Source organism: Convolutriloba macropyga, chromosome 3, assembly GCF_964194025.1.
Source record: "Convolutriloba macropyga chromosome 3, txConMacr16.3, whole genome shotgun sequence".
Lineage (NCBI taxonomy): Eukaryota > Metazoa > Xenacoelomorpha > Acoela > Convolutidae > Convolutriloba > Convolutriloba macropyga.
The window spans coordinates 41,838,493-41,857,791 of record NC_134470.1 but is presented as its reverse complement, the minus strand read 5'-3'; the positions used below and the strand labels follow the sequence as shown (position 1 = coordinate 41,857,791).

General features: G+C 37.0%; 1 protein-coding gene across 1 annotated transcript in view; it reads left to right on the top strand.

Moving 5' to 3' along the window:
* The window catches only part of LOC142336212 (transcription elongation factor A protein 2-like), a 35,282-nt gene extending 16,432 nt beyond the window's left edge, over positions 1-18,850 (top strand). The window contains exons 3-5 of the mRNA XM_075384872.1: positions 13,772-13,997; positions 17,259-17,354; positions 18,140-18,850. Of these exons, the coding sequence (XP_075240987.1) occupies positions 13,772-13,997; positions 17,259-17,354; positions 18,140-18,408 (591 nt within the window). The 3' untranslated portion in view covers positions 18,409-18,850. The remainder of the gene's footprint in view (positions 1-13,771; positions 13,998-17,258; positions 17,355-18,139) is intronic.
* Positions 18,851-19,299: the final 449 nt, after the last annotated feature.

The window sequence follows — 19,299 nt, the reverse complement described above, 5'->3', positions numbered from 1 at the left end:
TGTGGTTCGGTGCTGATGATTTTGTTCATCTTTACCAAATTTGAAAGGCGGCGCTGTGGGGTTACTTTGCTGTAGGAACAAGGCAACCAAGAAAAAACCAAGTATTGACCAGATTTGGGGTTATTGTACTGATAATACGTTATTGATATAAAACAATAAATGATAGCAATGAGTAAGAGGAAAGAGTGTACAACACATATAATTAGAGAACGCTCTATGTGAGCGCAACAAATCTTCAAGGTGGGCGCTCTTGATTCGGGTTATCAAAAACCATCTGATTGCTGAGATCAATTGCGCAGTCTTGATAGTCTGTCATTATCAGCCAAATGTTACACGCTGAGGTAATTTTGGTGGACCAAATTTAGTACTAGATTTTGATATAGAAAGAAAATATTCCAAAAGCTTTATGGCCTCGCACAGCAACTCGAGCTCTGAGAGTGTTAAATCAATTTCTGTTTTCATAATAACAGTCTTCCCACCAACTTTTTTGTAACACTGCTTATGGAGAATGACTTCAGTTTAATCTCCGTTATTTTTAACATAAAGAGAAGCAATCTTTGATACGTGCAGGGTTAGTAAATTGGGGTCAAGGCAACTCATGCTGAGATGCTGAGAATGGTAAAGCGTCAAATACTTGGCACCTTTGACACTTAAAGTTTAGCCAGTATAGGAGACCGCTAATGTGACCAAGAAGAAATTGATTATGTACGTTAGGTATAACATACACATAGCCAGGCCCGATGTCATAGGTTGACTTCATAAATCCGTAGGCATGAAATATTGCGTGACACCGAAGAATTTTTGAGTTTTTAAAATAATTGTGCAAAAGACTCACCTGGACCAATCAGTCCACCAAAAGGAGCTTTTTTATTCACTTCGCTTAGGATGCACTGTGGATCAATTGTTAAACACACTGCGAGAAAGGCATTCTTAGTGTCTGAGTTGTTTTTGAACAGAGAACGGCAAAGGGAAAAATTCTCTAAAGCTTTATTTAGATTTTGATCTGGAAACCTTTAACGAAAAACCAACTGTTTTACCCGACGAGTTTACAAATTATTAATAGGCTTTGAAGTCTTATCAGTAGGCTGTTTGCTGTGACAGATACATGTCCGAGTTTTCATTTTTCTCAGCTGATCCTTCGTTGTCGATCAAGTCTTCCCAACATTCCCAGCAACTACATTGCGCTTCTGGGAGTCCACATTCGACTTTTAAAAAGGCTGAATGTTCTGACATGCTCACACTCCCATAACCAGCTGCCAAAGTATCAATAAACGATTCAAGCGACGATTTAAACGGCGAGTCGCTGCTCTGAAGACTCTCAATTTTCGCAAGAAGGCGGCGCTGATCCTCGTTAAGCGTAGTAAGCTGCAAGTGTCGTACGGGACATGTTTTTTGAATTTCCCAGACTATGTCCATCTTTTCGTTCGTTCTCTTGTTCAGTCCCAGCTCATCTGCTCTTAGAAAATGTTCAAATTGTTCTCCGCGACGAACAACGTAGACGGTACCAATCCCAAGAAACTGATTTATAAAAGTTTGAAGGGGCGACTGGGGAATAAACATGCGTGTCCGTATTTCATACAAGACCTTTCCTTCGTGCCGAACGAATGCCTTGATTGTTTTCTCCATCTGCTTTGGATTGCATACCATAATGTGTTGATGATCTGAAGTTAAATCTTCACACCAGCGGAAGCAGCTACCAGAGTTCTCTGAGCCAGCCTCATGAGAAACAACTGCAAAGTCGAAATCGTTGTGAGAATCAATCCACTGAGTGAGGCCACGAGTTTGATTCTGAATGGAGAGTGAAACTTCACTTGATTCATGTTTTCTCTTCTTTTGAGAGACGGGAGTTGTTTCCAACGAGAGCTTTGTAGGAACAAGTAATTTTGCTGAATTTATAATGAAGCGGTAATTTTTTGAAGAATAATTTGAAACACTCATCTGTACAACTGATTTAGAAGGCAACCTTGATGCAAATGAAACGGAGAAAGAAAGACAAAAATTGAAAGATTTCCAGATAAGATATACCAACTTTTGTTTACGAATGGAATTTTCTTTTAAAGAAAAGAAGACATCTCGTTCTTTCAGGATTCGAACCACATTGAGGAGTAGGATACATTTGCAGCAACTCTGTGTTTAGCAATACCTGAAAGACCAAGGTGCCTTGGTTTTAACAATATTCAAAAAATTTTATTCAAAAAATTCAAATTGATCTTGATAGAAACTGTAAATTTTGACTCCAATTGCTTAGTTTGAGAACTAATATGGACTCGAGGAGTACTGCTGATGGGAAATGGGTTTAAAAAGGCTTGGAACAAATTTGAGAAAATGGGTTTTGGCGCAGTGGTTAAGCCCAATTTCGAAAAGTTTCGAGATTGTGCGGGCGCGGGTTCGACCTACGGAGCTGGGTTTTGGTGGAAATGCGTCTAAAAGTGTGCGACAAACCCCCCACCCCAATTGCTCTCTACTGATCTCATTTAAGTATAGATTTGAAGTGAAATCTGACAGTTTTAATGAATTTGACAATACTTGTTTTTGAAACATTTACCGATTTTTCGGGTGTTTGTATTTTATCGTTAATATAGTCCAATCACGTACTCTCATTATGAGCAGCATTAATTGATTTTGATCAATTTAAAGTTTTCATAACTAAAGTTTAATAGTTTTTTAACCTTCGGTGCTTTTTTCTCGTTATAGTTAATCGATCGCACGCTCCCTTGTATTAAGTTTTTTTGAGCTAATATAATCTGTTCAATTCAAACCTGAAGGTGGTATTGACTTTGACACGCCTTGTTTTAGAAGTTACTAGTTTTTTTTTAATAGCCGCGTCAGCAATTCCAGGCGGCTATTACGCTCCTAATTTTTTTTCGTCTAACAGATTTTTGTTTCGTCTTACCCTAACTTCTTGGAATTGACTTCTTCAATGACTTCAGTGACTTCTACTGCTTTGCAGTTAAAATTTGTCTTCGTGACGTCATTTCTGCTTTCATGTCAATTGCGTGACTTACCTCACTCAAAAAAATGACTTCTGAACTTACTTATGCAACTTTAAAATTTATGGACATTTACTATTTAAAGGTCAAAAGTGTGCATCTAATTAGTGCCAAATTTTATGCCCTAATTCCTGAGTAATAGAGTCTTGAGTTTTATTATCAAATATTATTTTTGAAAAAACTGCGCTAGGGCTTTTTCCTTGTAGAGCACATGTGACGCATAAAAATGACAGTCCGAATCTACCCCAAAAAGTTAAGTGGTCTATTAAAAAGCTGGTGGTCGATCTGTCAATCTTATTTCTTTAGTTGTTTCAATTCATGGTAGTCCACAAGCGTCTATCGCGGCTATTTTCCGGCAATCTGTCGGCTATATGACAATTTTTTAATTTTTGTTGTATTTGTTGAGTTGTTGTATTTGTTTTTGTTCTCCGGTCAATTAATATCACTAACGAGAGCTTTCTTGGCTCGAACAATTTGACACTACTTGTTTTCAAAAAAATTAGCAATTTTTTGTGTTTTTCCTCATTATCGTTCTTTTTTTCTATAATTCAGTCTCTTTCTCTACAAAGTCTCTTTTTCTACATAAGTTTAATATGTCTAAAGAGGTCCTTCATGTGTCACAAGTTGTACAATTGAAAGGTTAATTCAGTCTCATTTTGTACATAAGTCTATTATGTCTAAGGAGGGCTTTATTTGTCAAACATTCTACAATCTCTATTATGTCTAAGGAGCTCCTTCATGAGTCAAGTTGTACAATTGAATGGTTTTGATTCATATCCAACGGTTTTCACAACTAGTTTTCACTTTTAATGGATTTAGTGGCTTTACTCTTAGCTAACAGTTTTCACGACTTAGACAGAACTTGATGCGAAGAATATGCTTTTTGGGATTTTTCCCGGTTTTAGTAAGTGCTTTTCTTGTTCTGTCGCATAGTCATTAAAATTAGGTCTCATTTTCTCTTCAATTACGCATAACTGATTGCTTTTAAAGGTTTCACGCTACTGCTATAAAGTTTATTGACTTAGACATACAAAGTCTCTTTCTCTACAAAGTCTCTTTTTCTACATAAGTTTAATATGTCTAAAGACGTCCTTCATGTGTCACAAGTTGTACAATTGAAAGGTTAATTCAGTCTCATTTTGTACATAAGTCTATTATGTCTAAGGAGCGCTTTATTTGTCAAAAGTTCTACTATCTCTATTATGTCTAAGGAGCTCCTTCATGAGTCAAGTTGTACAATTGAATGGTTTTGATTCATATCCAACGGTTTTCACAACTAGTTTTCACTTTTAATGAATTTAGTGGCTTTACTCTTAGCTAACAGTTTTCACGACTTAGACAGAACTTAATGCGAAGAATATGCTTTTTGGGGATTTTTCCCAGTTTTAGTAAGTGCTTTTCTTGTTCTGTCGCATAGTCATTAAAATTAGGTCTCATTTTCTCTTCAATTACGCATAACTGATTGCTTTTAAAGGTTTCACGCTACTGCTATAAAGTTTATTGACTTAGACATACAAAGTCTCTTTCTCTACAAAGTCTCTTTTTCTACATAAGTTTAATATGTCTAAAGACGTCCTTCATGTGTCACAAGTTGTACAATTGAAAGGTTAATTCAGTCTCATTTTGTACATAAGTCTATTATGTCTAAGGAGCGCTTTATTTGTCAAAAGTTCTACAATCTCTATTATGTCTAAGGAGCTCCTTCATGAGTCAAGTTGTACAATTGAATGGTTTTGATTCATATCCAACGGTTTTCACAACTAGTTTTCACTTTTAATGAATTTAGTGGCTTTACTCTTAGCTAACAGTTTTCACGACTTAGACAGAACTTAATGCGAAGAATATGCTTTTTGGGGATTTTTCCCAGTTTTAGTAAGTGCTTTTCTTGTTCTGTCGCATAGTCATTAAAATTAGGTCTCATTTTCTCTTTAATTACGCATAACTGATTGCTTTTAAAGGTTTCACGCTACTGCTATAAAGTTTATTGACTTAGACATATGTTTTCAAACGTTTTTGAACTTTTGATTGTCTGCATTTGTTACGTTGTCCTCAATTTTTTTGTTTTAATTGAAGTTGATATATGCTTCCTATCTATAGATAGTGGGAAAGAAGTTGAAGAGTTACTTTGATGCCATTTGTTTTCAATGAAATTGGAAAAAGTTTTCGGCAAATGTTTGTTTACCTTTTACTTAGTTTAGTGGTTTCTCAGTAGTTTCTCAGAGTTGGCGGTTCTGTCTAAACTTAATTGTGCGAGGTTGTTTCGAAGTTGACGTTGTTGGACATAATCACTTTGATAACCCCAGTTTTCTAAAAGTGAATAATCCCTTATCATCTGAGAAAAGCCATCTGAGAAATCAGACCAGATAGAAAACATGTTAGTCGCGATGTTCATGGCTGGCCCATTTATCTGCAGGTGAGGGATTGTTATCAAATTAATCGTTGATTGGATTAAAATTTAAGTTTAATGAATTGCTTTTAAGGGTTTCACGCTACTGCTTTAAAGTTTATTGACTTAGACATGTTTTCAAACGTTTTTGAACTTTTGATTTCTGCATTTGTTACGTTGTCCTCAATTTTTTTGTTTTAATTGAAGTTGATATATGCTTCCTATCTATAGATAGTGGGAAAGAAGTTGAAGAGTTACTTTGATGCCATTTGTTTTCAATGAAATTGGAAAAAGTTCTCGGCAAATGTTTGTTTACCTTTTACTTAGTTTCTTAGTGGTTTCTCAGTAGGTTCTCAGAGTTGGCGGTTCTGTCTGAGCTTCCATTGTGCAAAGTGTTTTTTGAAGTTGACGTTGTTGGACATAATCACTTTGAAAACCACAGTTTTCTTAAAGTGAAATGAAAATGTGTTTTGGATTTTTGTGTTTTTGTTTAGGTCTCCTTACTTTCGTATACGTCTTGTTTTCTGACTTATCGGAAGGTATTCTTATAAGGAGGCTTTTAGTGTAGTCTCCTATTTGATCAGTTCCTTGGATTGTAATTCAGTACTGTTCCTGCTGTTCTTTAGCTGAAAATTTCTTGGATTTTGACTTCTTTCTATTCGAACATTTAACTCGTTTTTGAACGTTGACTTCTGTTTTTGAACTCCCATCGCATCCTCACCCCCAGCACTTACTTCTACCTGCCTACCACCTGGGAGCCTATCAACCCCCTGCCTACACCTGCACCCACACCCAAAATACCTACCCGAACCAACATACCCCTAAACCCCCCCCCCCCCCCCGCAAACACCCACCTCCCTACACCTCCAACCGACCCCATTACGTCGCCAACCGTACATATTGAGCAAGCAACTTGCTAAAGTCAGCATTGGCAGCTCTCCCGTGCTTTAAGTTAGAGCTTTATAGGCTTTCGCGGGCAATAGTCACAGTAAGGGAAACTGGTTCAATTTTGCTCAAAATTGACGGAATTCGTCACAGATGTCCGCAACTGCGGAATTTAATGACGCGCGAGAAAGGCGGTCTACTGTAAGCAAAATTACGTCTCTATTGTCCGTTCTAAGGTGACTACTTTCCGCTGTTTCAACGTCACTAATTTCCGCAGTTTTTTGTCGGGGTCGCTGATGTCCACAACTTTAATGTCACTATTATCCGCAATTCATGTCAGTTTTCCCGGTGTCTTTATTATCCGCAACGCTAATTTCACTAATTTGGGAGTCTATTATCCTCCATTAATGTCACTATTATCCGCGGGTGATAGTTAGAAATTAGCTTAATTGTTTTAATTGCTTCAAATTTTGTTTCAGAAAGAAGGGAAACTATCGTCCCTAAAGATTTGGGATAGATTTTAAATGCAAAAGCTGGTAGACGGAAGAACACTAACAGAGAAATAACAACTACAAATGACTGATGAACAAGGAGTGAAAACAATGACTGATGAATTATATGACGAATTATTTTTCGTATAATAATCCCTTATGCATCTGAGAAAAGCCATCTGAGAAATCAGACCAGATAAAAAACATGTTAGTCGCGATGCTCATGGCTGGCCGATTTATCTGCAGGTGAGGGATTTTTATCAAGTTAATCGTTGATTGGATTAAAATTGAAGTTTAATGAATGAGAGATTAGTGAAAGAAAACAAGTAAAACGAGGAAACAATCAATAACAGAACAGAATCACTAACATATGAACAGAAAAATAAATAAAGAAATAAATGCTTTCAGTTAAGTTTTAATTTTCATCGGGTTTTCTTAACTTCTTTGATCGACCCTTCTTTTGAACTTTCTTCGGACTACTGATTGGGGTAGTTTTCTCACATTACACATTGCCTTGGCTAATAGGATCTCATTCCTTGCCTCAGCTCGGACTCTGTCGAATCGATTAGTTGCAGCATCAGATGTCTCCGAGATGTCACTAACAATTGACTGCTCCGTGGAAACAGGCAAATAGTCAAGAACATCAGTTTCAGGGGCTGTTGAAGTCTCGTCCCATGTCATCATTTCATCTCCATTTCTTTCAGCTTTCTAAAAATTTGTCTTTAAATTTGCCATTATCAAGTTTACGGTATAAATTCCCACCACTGCGAAAAGAGCACCTATTCGCCGAAGAGCAGAAATTATTTATTTTGCTTTGCTTACAAAAAGTATCTTTGCATAACAAATCTTTTATTGCTAAAGACATCCCTAAAATACTGTTTTGACGCAAACATTGTGTAATGTGTTCTAGTAACTCTGTGCCATTAAGTGAAAGAAAACCAATAGCAACACAAAATCAATAATTACGCATGTCAGAAGTTGATGCAAACTGATTCGAAAGTATGACAAGACTTTGGTTCGCAGCTTGTCACCAGGTCAACACCATTCAGGTTAATCCACAATTGCCAAAGATAAGAATTCTGTCGAATATTCGGAGGTCCAAATGATGACATTCTCCCACAAAAAGAGAATGGCAAAATGAGGAAAAAATTCCATGGTGGGTCTATGAGCCTGCTGCTCATAGATAAATTCTTGATGCATCAACTGGAAAGACAAAGAAATGATCGGACTTCAATCAATTGGATCCTGAATTTTCATGATTAATTTGAATAAAATCTCAGTTGATAAAAATGTCTCTTACCAACATTGTCCTTGTGAAGGAAGCGCACCCCCAAGGCAACAGTATTGCAGGTTTTATCAGCGGCTATGAACAATCTTTTTCAGGAGTTGCAACTACCTTCCGGCAGTCATTTTTCCCCAGGAGAGCATGTGCACCGAAGAGCAGACTATTAAAAATTAATCGCACTAAATGACACAGCTCTAAGGTGGTTGATGTTTTGAAAAATTCATTGTTGTAACTAAGGTATTCCGTCATATTCGTATTTTTTGAAGTACTGCATTTCGGGATGTGCCAGAAACCAAACCAACTTCAATTGCACTCTAGGGGCACAGGTGGATGAAATCTGTCATCAACTGACGCGAGCTTCGGGAAATGCGGTGGTGACAATCCTTGCGAGATAGTTGTGAGGCGCAAACTTGCTCCTAAACTCTTTCAATGTTAAGCTCTCAACAACGTCCGTCATCTAAAGGAAAATGTATTCAATTAATGTGGAAAATTTTTCCAGATTTCAAACTAGATTAAATTACTAAACATCCCTCTCTATTCGGTTGTAATGCGATTAGAATGCCACTGTTATAATTTGAAATATAGGCATACTTTTTAATTATTAGAATATTGTTTTCTTTCTAACGTCTTCTCTTTTCCCGTGAAAAACTGTTCTTGGCTTGCCGGTAGTGTGTCGCTCCGTTTACATCAACTAATTAACCAGCTCACTGTCACGTTGTCCAAAAGTAATTGAAACCACGGTCTCAATCAAGTTGGGCGCCAAGATGTCGAAAATGATGTCCTCGATTAGCTCTCTGACTCTTCGTTTAGGGTAAGCAGGTCTCTGCTCCACATTCAACATCGGTATAACTTCCAAATAATTAACTTAGCCGTTTCTTGTTTTGTTCTAGCGTAAGCGAAACCTTTTTTACAGAGTGAGCTCTATCGGTAGCAGTGACAAGTCTGGTAATATTGAAGGATGAGAGTCCGGAAACTTTAGAGGCTATGGGTCCGTGAACACTAGAGTTTGAGGGTCCCGGAACAATGGATGATGAGGGTTCGGGAACATGAGCACTGAGGGTTCCGCTGGAGCACCGATTGAGCGTTCCACTGGAGCACTGATTGTGGGTACCTCAGGAGCACCGATTGAGGGTTCCACTTGAGCACCAATTAAGGGTTCCACTGGAGCACTGATTAAGGGGTCCACTTGAGCACAGATTGAGGGTTTCACTGCAGTGGTTTCAACTGTGGTGGGTGGCAAAGGTACCGGAATAATTGAATCCTCAGATGACTTTTTCATTCCTTTACTCCTTGTTCGATGTTCAGATCGCTGTCCAGAGATATTGTTAGGGAATTCGGGAAAACTGTGACACCCGTGGATAAATTTCTTCACCTCGTTAAACTTGGTCCTCGTTAAACTTGGTCATTATGTGCCAAAGTGTACTCCCGCGTCCCCCGATAAACTTTTTTGTCCTTATGTACCAGCATCTGATGTGCATCCCTCGTCCAGTGTAAGCATTGCTTGCAAAAGTGGTCTAGCTTCTGTTCCTTTGACCCACACTTGTGAATTTTCAAATTGTGCTGGGCTGTATATACTCTTCCACCATCTGGAAAGTGAATGACAGATTTTTGAGTTAAGCTTTTCAATTGATGTGAACCGAACATCAAGAGCAATTCACGTTGAGGTACTAAAATTAGAAAGTTCTGATTTTAGTTAAATTTACGAAAAATTTGTTACCTTTGAACTTGAATGGATCTGTATATTTCTTTGAAGCTCCGCGTTACTTTTGCTTAGAGGTTTGTCTGTTAGGCATTTTGGTTCTAAAAAGCAAGAATCGGAATGAAATTAGGTCTTACTAAAACCACACAGAGCCCATTGGGCTGATAAGTTTGAAGAATTAAATGGGCCGCGAAAGTTTGGCCTAGCTAGGTTTTCAATATTTAAAAGAGTGCCCATTTTCTCAGATTGTGTTTAATTTAATCACTGCTTGAACAGCAGCGAAAAAAAATATTCTATCTAAATTGACTCAGTTTTATATTCTCAAAAAAATCTAACGGAATTTGACGATCGTTCCAAAAGTTGTGACCGTTTTGGGAATCTTGGAATGTGACAAAAATTTGTACAAAAATTCCAATTAAACATCTCTGGCTTGGTAAATAAACTCTAAATTTTAAGCTCAAGTGGTTATAAGAATTTCAGTTATTTGGCATTTAAGTATAATCAAATCACCCAAGTGAGGGAAATTTGTAAATAAAATGCACAGCAGCGACAAACTTCCAGACAGCTGGCGCCATCATTTACTACTTTCTAGCTACTAAGAAATTCAAGTTATGCAAATGGGAAATGATGTGCTAAAATTGTCGCTTTCAATCTACATTTCTTACCTCTATAAAGGATGCATGTTGATTACCTGGCTTAAAATAAAAGGTGTTACTTGACATCAAAGTTTACTTCTAGAATGAAAACCAACTAACAAGAGTTCATATGCGTATACCAAACGCAGTAAATACCTGACCAGGAAATGATGCACGCTCTTTCATAAACATTGACAAGCACTTCTGAAAGTAAAAATGATAAATCAGAAAATCTGAATACTTTAATCAGAACTCCATCGATTAGAAACACTGCTAAAAAAGACGCCAAAAAACACTTGAAACGCAGAAAAATAACTTTTTCATAAGAGTTGTTGCTTCTCCCTTAAGCAAAATCCCGATTGTTAAATTACTCTTCCTCAAGTTAGACAACTAAGATTGGAGTTTTTGATAATGAATTGCTTGATGATTATAATAATTATCAAAAGACCTTAGACAGAAAATGTATTGTTAACCTGAAATTCATTGAGACTCTAGCTGAAACCACGGTGGCCGATAAAAAAGTAACAAATTTTTCCGTAGCTCACTGGCAACTACGCAATTACCCGAAGCTGAAGTGTTCAAAAGTTGTGGCAAAGAATCTTTTGTAGCCTTTGGAGTCATGAATATTGAGATAGTCGCTGGTATATAAGGCTTGGAATTGGACACAAGTCGAGATTTCATCTCGCAGCTATCAGGATATCAAATGATACCCGAGTATCACGTCACAGATTTTAATGAAGGAAATTGCTATGAAAAGGTCGATGATCGCAAATCAAAATTAATTGAAATCAGTGGTTGGGCAATGGGATCCCAGATATTCTCGAATACGCCTCGAAAAAAAACATTAAGCTGAAAATTTCGGGTGAGTTGTTGAAGGAACGAGTTTCACAAATAAACCAAAACATAAACAAAATAAACTTTCACAAAATAAACCAAAAGATACTGAGGCCCAGAAAAAAATCACCTACAACAGTTGACTAATTCTTTGTTCGGAGACAGGGACGATGCTAAAGTTCTAACCGAAAGAATAGCCGTGGAAATAAAGTGCTCCAGTTGAATGATCATTTTTGCTTTAATCAGAAAGAGTACTTTTCTGACAGGAACGTTTCCCCAAATACTTCCCGCACTTAGGGAAATTGATCGAGCGAGACATAAAGTTTTCAAAACCTTTATGGTCATATTTGCTCCCGAGCCCACGTATTCTGGGTTTCGAGTTAGCTTTTTCAGCGCTATAAAAAATGTTTTGTCAGAAAATAAGCTTAGCTAAACAACAGCTACGCATAGGTATTTGGGGAGACGAATTGTTGGTCGGAAATTCGAATTCAACGAGGATGGCTTTCAGAATATTGGGAGAGTTGGGGACCAGTGCGCACTTGTTCACGCAGTTTTTACATTTGCGCATTTCCAAGGTTAGGTTTCAAAAGTTTACCGTTCCAGAAAACTTGAAAAAGACTGATTTGTGTGCGTGACGTCATATGTTCTGCTTTTACGTCAATTGTGTGACTTACCTCACTCACAAAATTGACTTCTGAACCCGCTTAGTGAACTTTAAATTTTTTGAACATTTATTAAAAGGTCAATAGTGTGCATCTAAGTAGTGCCAAACATTTTAATTCTTGAGTATTAGAGTTTTGATTTCGAATATTATTTTTGAGAAAGCTCCATTAGGGCTTTTCCTTATAGAGCGTATGTGACTCATATAAATGAGAGTCCGAATTTAACCAAAAGTTCTAGTGGTCTGTTAAAGGACTGTTGGTCAATCTGTCTATCTGATTTCTTTAGTTGTTTCAATTCATGGCTATCTTCCGGCAATCTGCCGACTGTTTATAATTGCAAGGCTATGTTACTGAAAGACATTAGTGCTTCGAATTTTGATGAAAATTAAAGATAATACGTCCGATATTATACTGCTCTCAATCAGATAATTAGTTTTCAATTTGTAAGGATCTGACACACGCTGGTATTCTAACAGAATTGAAAACTGATGTTTTCCCCTCTTCAAATTTTTTCTTTTTGTTCTTTTCCTGGTGTTTTTGGTTATTAGCTTTGTTAACTTTTGAGATCTCTTCTTCTAATGTGGTTGGTAGTCAAGACCTTTTCGATTCTTCCGGACTTATCCTGCTAGTTTCTCTTTATTTGTCATTGTTTTTGTTGCGAACGTTTGATCACGCACCAGGACGTCGAAGAATGATTTTCTTAGAGACCTCTACCTCTCTGCTGTTTGCTGGGCATTTTTGTTTTTTTTGACATGAGTTTTTAGGTCAATCGTGTGATAATCACGCATTACTTACTCAACTCAATAAAATGACTTCTTTCGCTTTTTAAATTAAAAATGAGCTCGTAAACTCTAAATGAAATCGAATAGAGGTCAAGCGTTATATTCTGAACGGTAAAAGTAAGTTAGCACCCCCTATTTTCACAAAATAAAAATTCAAATTTTGCGGCAATTTTACTCCAACTCAATAAATCAAGTATCAAAAACAATTATTACGCTATTGATCCCCTACACTAGTCCTCTCGCATACCTATGAAATTCAAATAAAACAGCGTTCAATTACCAGAAACCACAATGTAAATTTGATGAGCTCCATCCAACTCTCACAAGGAAAAGAAAGATGTCACAAGATGTTATATATTTCATATTTTGTTCAACTATGGCTAAGTTTGCACTTGTGTTAAACATTAGAGAGAAAAAATGCGATTAAATTGTATTCTTATGACAACATTCTTATTACTGTGAAACTTGGATGGAGCTTATCAACTTCTCATTGTGGTTTCTGGTAAGTGAACGTTGTCTTTTATGTGAATTTCATAGGTGTGCGAGAGTAGTGTAGGGAGTTAATAGCGTAAATGTTTTTGAAACTTGATTTAAGTTGGAGTAATATTGCCTCAAAAATTGAATTTTTACTTCGTTAAAATAAGGGGTGGTAACATACTTTTGACGTTCACTATAACTATAAGGCTATGTTACCCGAAAGGCATTAGTGTTTGAAATTTGATTTCAATCTAAGCTTTTTGAATTTTTTGAATCGCAGTTGTTTTTCTGATTTTGTTGATTTTTTAACTAGGGAGTCCCTCAAAAGTCTCACAATCTGCCGGCCATGCAATTAAATTGTTGCAATCTGCTTATATGATAACCCAGAAGTAAGGGCCAGTTAAAATTAAAAGTATTTAGTTAGTATTGTTGCAGTATCGTTTTTCTAAAAGATCTGTTTAATTCGTCGAAAGTGAAAAAATCAACAGAGACGAGATAAAGACCAGAGTGTTAAGTTGATGAGCAGTTTCTTAGTTTATAATTTATGAAGTGCATGGTGCAGAAAATTGCTGAGCAGACTATTTGCTGAGCTTTAAGTTAAGTTTAAAAAAGTTCCCTGTGAATATGCTTAGTTATATGGCGTAGGGCACAAAGAACGGCGGAGATGAAGTGCAGAGCGAGGATTCCTTACTGGGAGGGGATGGAGGTATGAGAGTGGCAAGTTCACAGCCAACAAAGAACGCAGTTAGAGAGAAGTGCAGAGAGCTCATCTGTAAGGCATTGCGGGAGAACACTGCGGATGAGTTGGTCATTTTCACTGATTTGGAGGAGTTGTCAGCCCTCATTGAAGATAACATATTTCTCATATTTGGTAAGAGCAACCTTATGTTAGCTTCAACGTCAATTGACTCGACCTGTGCTTTCATTATTAATAGCCGCACAGCGATAGCTGGGGCTATTATTGGCCTTCTCTTGGTTTTTTACAAGAATTTGAATTGTATTGGGGCGCTGTCTTTTTAATAGCCGCCCTCATCTTCTCAGCCGGCTATTATAGCGCTCCTAATTTTTTTTACTTCGTGGAACTTTTTTCGCTTTACCATTTTGCCGCTTTTTCAGCATTTTGCGTGAAATCTTTTTGACATCTCTAGGCTAGTTTCTCTGAAAATGAACAGAGTCAGAATAAAAAATTGAAGTCAGAAATAGAAACGGGATAAACCCATAAAGCCCAATTTTAGATGCCCGCTATTTGAACGTCGTTCCTATAAGTCTTAGTTACCACCTCTAATGCTTATTGGTGTTGATAGTAGCCCCTGTAGCCTCTCTATAAGAAACAGAAGTATGTTCAAGTACGAAATGCCATCAAAATAAATCGGACTTAAAAAATATTTTTGTACAATATTTTTTTTTCAATATATTCTATTCGTTCAATCCCAATCATGCTTATTGGAAACAACGGCGGCTATTTTCCGGCAATCTACCGGGTATGTTTTTTAAGATCTGATCACACATTTTCATGATTTTTGAAGTCAAATTGGAGTAGCGATTTTGGTCACGCCGAAACAGGAAGTGGAGCGAAAAAGCGAGTGGTTTTGCGGCGTGAAATTTTTTCGTTCTAATTTTATTTTAAAGTAGTGAAAAAACGCTGTTTGAACGAAAATTCGCTTTCTCGCTAGTGATTTTTTGTTCACATGCGGCATTTTCACTTTGATTTTCACTGTTTTTTCAACTTTGGATCGGATTTTTTTCTAAATGGTTTTTCCGATCCATTCATAGTTCATTCTAGGCCTAGTTTTTTGTTAGAATCAGATTGACATTTCTCGCTAGTGGTTTTTTGTTCTCGCTATCGACATTTCGACATTGATTTTGTTTTTTGATCAGATTTTTTTAGAAATAGTTTTCCCAATTCAATCATAGTCTGTTCTAGGTCTAGATTTTTTTTTGTTTAGTCATTGAAAATTCTTTGAATTGTACATCAGGACTTGTCCTGCTATGTTTTTGTCGTCGCGATTTTTGTTACGACCACATGACGTCACAACCACTTCAAATCTGCTTTTTGTTCATTCGTTCATTCAATTTTAACTGAAGTGCGTGCGTGACGTCATATTTCGCTCTTAGTGGAGCGAGTTTTTTGTTCATTCAAGTGATTAAAGGTTCGGTCACAAGTGACTTACCTCACTCTCAAAAATGACTTCCTCACTTTGAAGTTGACTTTTATTTACTTTAATTCAAAGAGATGAGGTGAAATGGGTGTGTGTCACTCTAAATGAAGGTTATTTGAGAGCAACTAATAGAGGCAGCAAAAACTTATACAGATTTTTAATCAAAATATAACATATCAGCCTTCAATGAAAAGACGATTTTTTTGGTTTGTCTTATTTACTGTTTTCTTGAGACTGCAGATTTACAAAGCTATTGCGGCTTTTTTCTGGCAATCTGCCAGCTATGTTAGCAATCGTTAATCTTTCACATATTTGCCATATTAATAAGTTTGTTTGAGAGATTATTGCTGCACTTAATATGGAGTGCAAAACTTTTCGAGCGAAAGTTTTGAACTTTATTGTCAATGTGCTTGGACATAAGGGCGGTGTGTTAACATGTAAATTAGTTGCCTCCTGTTAGGTTAGTGTTTTTATATCTGGAAGAACAGGGATGGAGCTCAAGCAGAACTGAGAGCACTTACATTAACGATTGAGTTTTTGGATCTTTTCCGTTTGTGCCCCCCAGTACGTTTTGCGCCCCCCCAGTTGCAGAGCACGTGTCATTACATAGTAAATCATTATTTAAAAATATGGCACGTGCGTCTGGGGGTTGCAAATAATATGTGCCTACTAAGGTGGGGGGGCACAAACGGAAAAGATCCGAGTTTTTAATAGCAGCGTCAGCAATTTCAGGCGGCTATTATTCTCTTATTGCGCTCCTAATTTTTTACCATTCAAAGAAATTGAATTGTATTGGGGCGCTGTCTATTTTCACGACTCGAAGAGGAGTATTGGAGAAGTCCTTTTTAACTCAATTTTTTGGAGTGAATTTTGAAGCGGGAAATTAAACACGTGAGAGTGGAGCAAAAAGAGTGGTTTTTTGTTCCTATCGCTGTTTTCTAGAGAGCGAGAAGTTGAGGTGTGAAAAAAATTCTGTAAGCGAGCGAAATTTTTGTTGACGTGCGGCATTTTAAAGCAGTTTTTTTAATAGCCGCGTCCTCAATTCTAGGCGGCTATTATAGCGCTCCTAATTTTTTTTTACAATTCAAAGAATTTGAATTGTATTGGGGTGCTATATTTTTTAAAGATCTGTTGACACATTTTCATGATTTTTGAAGTCAAATTGGAGTTGTGATTTTGGTCACGCCGAAACAGGAAATGAAGCAAAAAAGCGAGTGGTTTTGCGGCGTGAATTTTTTTGCTCTAATTTTAAAGTAGTGAGAAAACGCTATTTGAACAAAAATTCGTTTTCTCGCTAGTGGTTTTTTGTTCACATGCGGCATTTTCACTTTGATTTTCACTGTTTTTTCAACTTTGGATCGGATTTTTTTCTAAATGGTTTTTCCGATCCATTCATAGTTCATTCTAGGCTTAGTTTTTTGTTAGAATCAGATGGACATTTCTCGCTAGTGGTTTTTTGTTCTCGCTATCGACATTTCGACATTGATTTTGTTTTTTGATCAGATTTTTTAGAAATAGTTTTCTCAATTCACTCATAGTCCATTCTAGGTCTAGTTTTTCTGTTTAGTTAATGAAAATTCTTTTGGAGTCAAATTGTGATTTTGGTCACGCCGAAACAGGAAATGGAGCGAAAAAGCGAGTGGTTTTGCGGCGTGAAATTTTTCGCTCTAATTTTAAAGAATCAGAAAGTGGTCTCTGCACAAAAACTCGCTTTCTCGCTAGTGATTTTTTGTTCACACGCGGCAATTTCACTTTAATTTTTACTGTTTCTTTAATTTTTGGGATCGGATTTTTTTCTAAGTGGTTTTCCCAATCCATTCAAAGTTCATTCCAGGCCCTTTTTTTGTTTGAACCAAATTTCCATTTCTCGCTGGTGGTTTTTTTGTTCAAAGTACATATAAAACGAATTAATTATAAAGAATTAGTTTGGATTTATTTTTTGAGACACTCTGTGAGTACTGCTTTGTTTTTAGGTGATACTGGGATCAAGTACAAAGATAGGGTCAGATCCAAGGTGTTCAACCTCAAAGACAAAAAAAACCCTGAGCTGAAGACGCGTGTCATTAAAGGTCAGTCCTTTGTTCTTACATAACACATTCTAATTTGTTCTTATGAGGCGGCGTCTTTCTGTTTCGATTGTAGTATAACGCGCTCCATGATCGTGTTCAATACAGTCGTTGGAAACTATACTGGATACTTGAGATGAAAACTTTGACAGAATTGGTCATTTCCTTATGAAATCAAACTTTTAATTTGTAAAAGAGCAACCTAGCTAAATGAAAACCAACATTTATGGAATTCAATATTGTTATAAATAATTAAATAGTTGAGTAATTGCTCTTAAACGAAGTTTGTAGCTATTATATTAGTCTTGTCGGTCTTTTTTATGCGATTTTTCGCCTGACCCATTTGACTTTTCGTCCTCAAAAACGGGATACACAGGAGGCGCCCAGTGGGCATTAAGTGCTCTTAGAGCCTTTCAGCTCACTAGTTTCCAAATATGCGATTCACAGAAACTGTTTTGGAGACTTATACTTGCGGTGTGAAGAGCGGTTCTCAACGGGGTCATCAGCCCAACCCCCCCCCCGCTGCGCTCACCTCACGACTCTTCAATTAAGCTAAAGCTAGCCTCACTAAACCGTGGCTAGCTACTGAAGAAGCCAACCGCTGACTGGTCGTTTGAGAGTAATTCGCCTGACGTTAGTCGGTTATGTTTTAAAATTGTCTTCAGCGTCGTTTATTTCATCATTGAATGAAGGCTCTAGAAATACGTCTTTGCACAAGAATACACGCGAGTGTGTTCTAAGTTAGAAAGGAGAAGCGCTTAATAAAAAAGAGAGATTGTTTTTTGAAGGTGAGATTAGCCCAGAGCAGCTGGCCACAATGACTCCAGAGCAGATGGCTTCAAGTGAGATGAAAGAACTGCGACAGAAACTCACGAAAGAAGCCATAAATGACCACCAAATGGCAGTTGTCGAGGGCACAAAGACGGCTCTTATTCAATGCGGAAAGTGTAAAAAGAGCAACTGCACCTATTCCCAAATGCAAACGAGGAGTGCTGATGAACCGATGACCACTTTTGTGTTTTGTAACGAGTGTGGAAATCGGTGGAAATTTTGCTGAATTACCTTGTCTTTTGTTTGTCCAACTTTCTAATACTCTACTCCAGGTCAACGGTCATTGGATACGAAGTGAAAACTGTGAATGATGTGTTTGTACTAAAAACTTGGTTCTCAGCAGTCAATTTCAACAGTCTCTGTCGCGAATATCTGAAAACAATGAAATTGTCCTCCTCTGTTTTTCTACTTCGTTTGTCGATATCGTTTCTTTCCTTTGTGTTGTTCAACGTTATATCATAGAGGTGCAAATGCGTGATTATACAGTGGACGATTGGGCTGCTATTCAAACATTTTCCGGTTCTTCAAGTTATCTCGTATTCTATTATGATAGCTTACACTTGTTTTTTGGGCGTCTTGTGAATTATCACAGGGCGTACATGTTATTCTGTTCATTGTAAGCTGCATATTGACAATTTTGCGTAAATTAATTTTTACTTTTAATACAATTATCGGCAATGTAAGAGGCAGTTAAATGGAGCTCAGGAATATTTGAAGTTTTTTTTTGAAAGTTGCTCTTAAACGAAGTTTGTAGCAATTATATTAGTTCAGCTGGTCTTTTTCACGCGATCGTTTTTACAAACGATATAAAGAATTTGGGTTGCATTGGTGTGCTGTCTTTTTATACGAGTATTGGAAAGTCCTTTGTACAATTCAAAGAAATAGAATTGCATTGGGGCGCTGTCTTTTTTACAATCCAAAGAATTTTGTCACGACTCGAAGAGTGGAGAAGTCAAATTTATGGCCTCGCTTTACGGCAAACTTTAGTCAATAGCTTCTTGCCTTGTTTTTGATTTAAACTTCCATCAAAAATATCATTAGTTTAATCATTTCAAAAATTTTACACGAATTAATTTACAAATTACTAACTCGTACAATTGTTCGGGTTGAAGCAGTA